This window comes from Notothenia coriiceps, unplaced genomic scaffold, assembly GCF_000735185.1.
Source record: "Notothenia coriiceps isolate Sejong01 unplaced genomic scaffold, NC01 NC01_scaffold00027399, whole genome shotgun sequence".
Taxonomy (NCBI): Eukaryota; Metazoa; Chordata; class Actinopteri; order Perciformes; family Nototheniidae; genus Notothenia; species Notothenia coriiceps.
In genome coordinates this window covers 1-2,796 of record NW_011360100.1, presented here as the reverse complement: position 1 = coordinate 2,796, position 2,796 = coordinate 1, and the positions used below count along the sequence as shown (strand labels likewise).

Sequence of the window (2,796 nt, the reverse complement as noted above, 5' to 3'; positions counted from 1 at the left end):
AAGTATATCTCTCTGTCCCAGCAACATGAGTACAAAGCAAGAGAGTTTTTTCCACAGCAGGGGATATTGTAAACGCCCAAACATCCCAGCTTCTACCTGGAAATGTGGACATGCTCATATTCCTAAAAGATAACCTTTATGATGCTGAGTGAGTGAGTTAGAGTTGAGTTACTTGAAAAACTAAAGTGAAACTTGATTTATTCTGTTGCAGGGTGTGATTATTATATTGTTGACACTTTAAAATACTGCTATCCTACTAAAGTACTGTACAAATCAGATTTATTATTTAATAAAAAAAATGTTTTCAATATCGCGATAAATATCGTACCGTGGACTTTTTATCGCGATATTATCGTACCGTGAGTTTTTGGTATTGTTACATCCATATTACACACACGGCTGCTACATGCATGCAGCACACACACATGCGGCTGCTACATGCATGCAACACACACACACGGCTGCTACATGCATGCAACACACACGCGGCTGCTACATGCATGCAACACAAACGGCTGCTACATGCATGCAACACACACACGGCGGAGAGAACTCGCTCCGAGGTGTGGTTAAACTTTACCCGTCTCGATGTGGACAATGCTCGTTGCCAGAAGTGCAATAAGAGTTTAGCATGTAAGGGCGCACGAGCAATGCCTAAACCGGATCGATAAGCGGTATCGATAAAAAGTAGTAGTACCGTTAAAACCTTAACGCTACCCATCCCTACCGCTATGTCATGGATGCTTTTAGAATAGATCTTTATTGTCATCATACAAAGTACAGTGACATTTCTTTGGTAACTGTCACCTCAGTAAAACATAGACACAAATAAATAAGAGTGTTAAAAGCAGTAGCGATGACAATGTGCATATTAACACTTAAAGTCTAAATGTACTGTGTTCATAAAGGGTTTTAGTAACCGGAGGACGCAAGTCCAATAGCCATCAATATATTTCTAAATAGTCTTTGAGGGGCGGAGGTGTGTTTATGAATGTTCACGGTTGTTTAAATGTGCTCTTTTAAGATGTTGTGTATGTTTTCCTCTCAGGGTGTAGCGGTGCTCGGTATCGCTCTGATCGCTATGGGAGAGGAGATCGGATCAGAAATGGCCCTACGAACATTCGGACATCTGGTCAGTAAGAAAACTGCTCTGGCTGTTTTGTGTCCTCGTTATATTTTTGTTGAAAAAAGGACTTCTCTGCAGCACCACTAATAGTAACTATTCTTACTCATCCTCATACTTAATCTTACTCTGATATCCTGCCATAAATACCAATGATTTTTGGAGATTTTGAGAAGTCGGTTTTGTTTGTTTTTTGGAGATTTGGAGAAAAAGTCAGAATTCTTTTGGGGGAAAAAATCTGGATTTTGAGATTTTGAAAAGAAAGTCAGAATTTTTAGGTGATTTTCAGAAAATGTCAGAATTTGGAGATTTTGAGAAAAAAGCTCAAGCCGATGACGAGTGATTAACATTTTTAAGTATTCAGAAAAAGTCAGAATTTTCAGATTTTTTGAAAAAAATCTGAATCTTGAGAAAAAGTCAGAATTTGAGAAATTCAAAATGTTTGGAGATTTTGAGAAAAAGTGAATAAAATGAAAGAATTTTCAGATTTTCTGAAAAAAGGCACCAAATGCTCTGTATGTGATGACTACTTCCATTCTGGAGAGGATCACAAATACATGGATCCTGAGATTGAAGCTCAAGCCGGGGACCAGTGAGATTTTTCTAACATCTCTCATTTGTATCCTCAGCTGCGTTACGGAGAGCCCACCCTCAGGCGGGCGGTCCCTCTCGCCCTGGCTCTCATTTCCGTGTCCAACCCTCGTCTGAACATCTTGGACACCCTCAGCAAGTTTTCCCACGACGCCGACCCCGAGGTGTCGCACAACTCCATCTTTGCCATGGGCATGGTGGGCAGCGGTGAGTCTCCTCACACACATCCCATAGAAACATGTTTAATATATGTGTGTGTGTGTGCAACAATACTGAACACTTGGAAGTGTCAGATACTTAGTTCTATATTATAAGGGCTTATGTTATATTCACAGTAGTCACATGAGCTTAATTCGTGTTTTGCTGTTTTATAGGTTCTTATTGTTCTATTAACGGCAACCACTGCATGTTGAGAACTTGTTATATCACGAGGTGGAAATATCATAACGTACTGTCCACTTGCCCGCTCGGGCCACTAAAAATATTGCTTTAAAAAAAATAATTGTCTTTTGGTATTTTGACAAGCAATTTTGTTAAATTGTTTCGTTTATTAACGCTTCAACATAGCGTTTCGTGAGGCGGTTGTCGTTGTTGGATGAAAAGCAAACAGCTGTGTTTGCTGTGGTTAAAGGAGAGTGACAGGGAGTATGAGAAGAAGAGGGAGAGAAAGTTTTAGCCAGCTTGATCGATGGAGTTGGTTTCAATATGATCCAATATAAACAAGGTGTTTTGTCGGTTCTGTAGATCAATGCCGACCTATGCTGACAAGTGAGTGAAGAGTAGAACATATAAAGGTATTGAATTCAGTTTATAACCTATTACATGTCTAACTCCTGATGACAGGAAGGCAGAAAGCGCATTATACAAATAATATACCGTAATTTTCGGACTATAAGCCGCGCCTTTTTTCCCATTTTTCGACACTGCGGCTTATATAACGGTGCGGCTAATCTATGGATTGTTACAGCTAACGGCCACTAGGGGACCTCCTAAATCTATGGATTTTACAGGTTACAGTCCACCACCTTTAACTCTATGGGCTCTATGGCCGGTCCGCGGACCCCCACCTTTAAGCGGCGGGC

General features: G+C 40.4%; 1 protein-coding gene across 1 annotated transcript; it reads left to right on the top strand.

Annotated features, from left to right (window-relative positions):
* The first annotated feature begins 1,009 nt into the window (after window positions 1-1,009).
* LOC104957572 (26S proteasome non-ATPase regulatory subunit 2-like) lies at window positions 1,010-2,043 on the top strand. Its single transcript, XM_010785215.1, has 2 exons — window positions 1,010-1,132; window positions 1,753-2,043. The coding sequence occupies exons 1-2, from the start codon at window positions 1,010-1,012 to the stop codon at window positions 2,026-2,028; spliced, it is 399 nt and encodes a 132-aa protein (XP_010783517.1). The 3' UTR covers window positions 2,029-2,043.
* Window positions 2,044-2,796: the final 753 nt, after the last annotated feature.

Bases quoted from the DNA above. Each gene is read 5' to 3' on its own strand.
- LOC104957572 (XM_010785215.1), top strand. From the start codon at position 1,010: ATGTGCTCTTTTAAGATGTTGTGTATGTTTTCCTCTCAGGGTGTAGCG. The intron at 1,133-1,752 runs GTCAGTAAGAAA...TTGTATCCTCAG, and splicing joins TACGAACATTCGGACATCTG to CTGCGTTACGGAGAGCCCAC.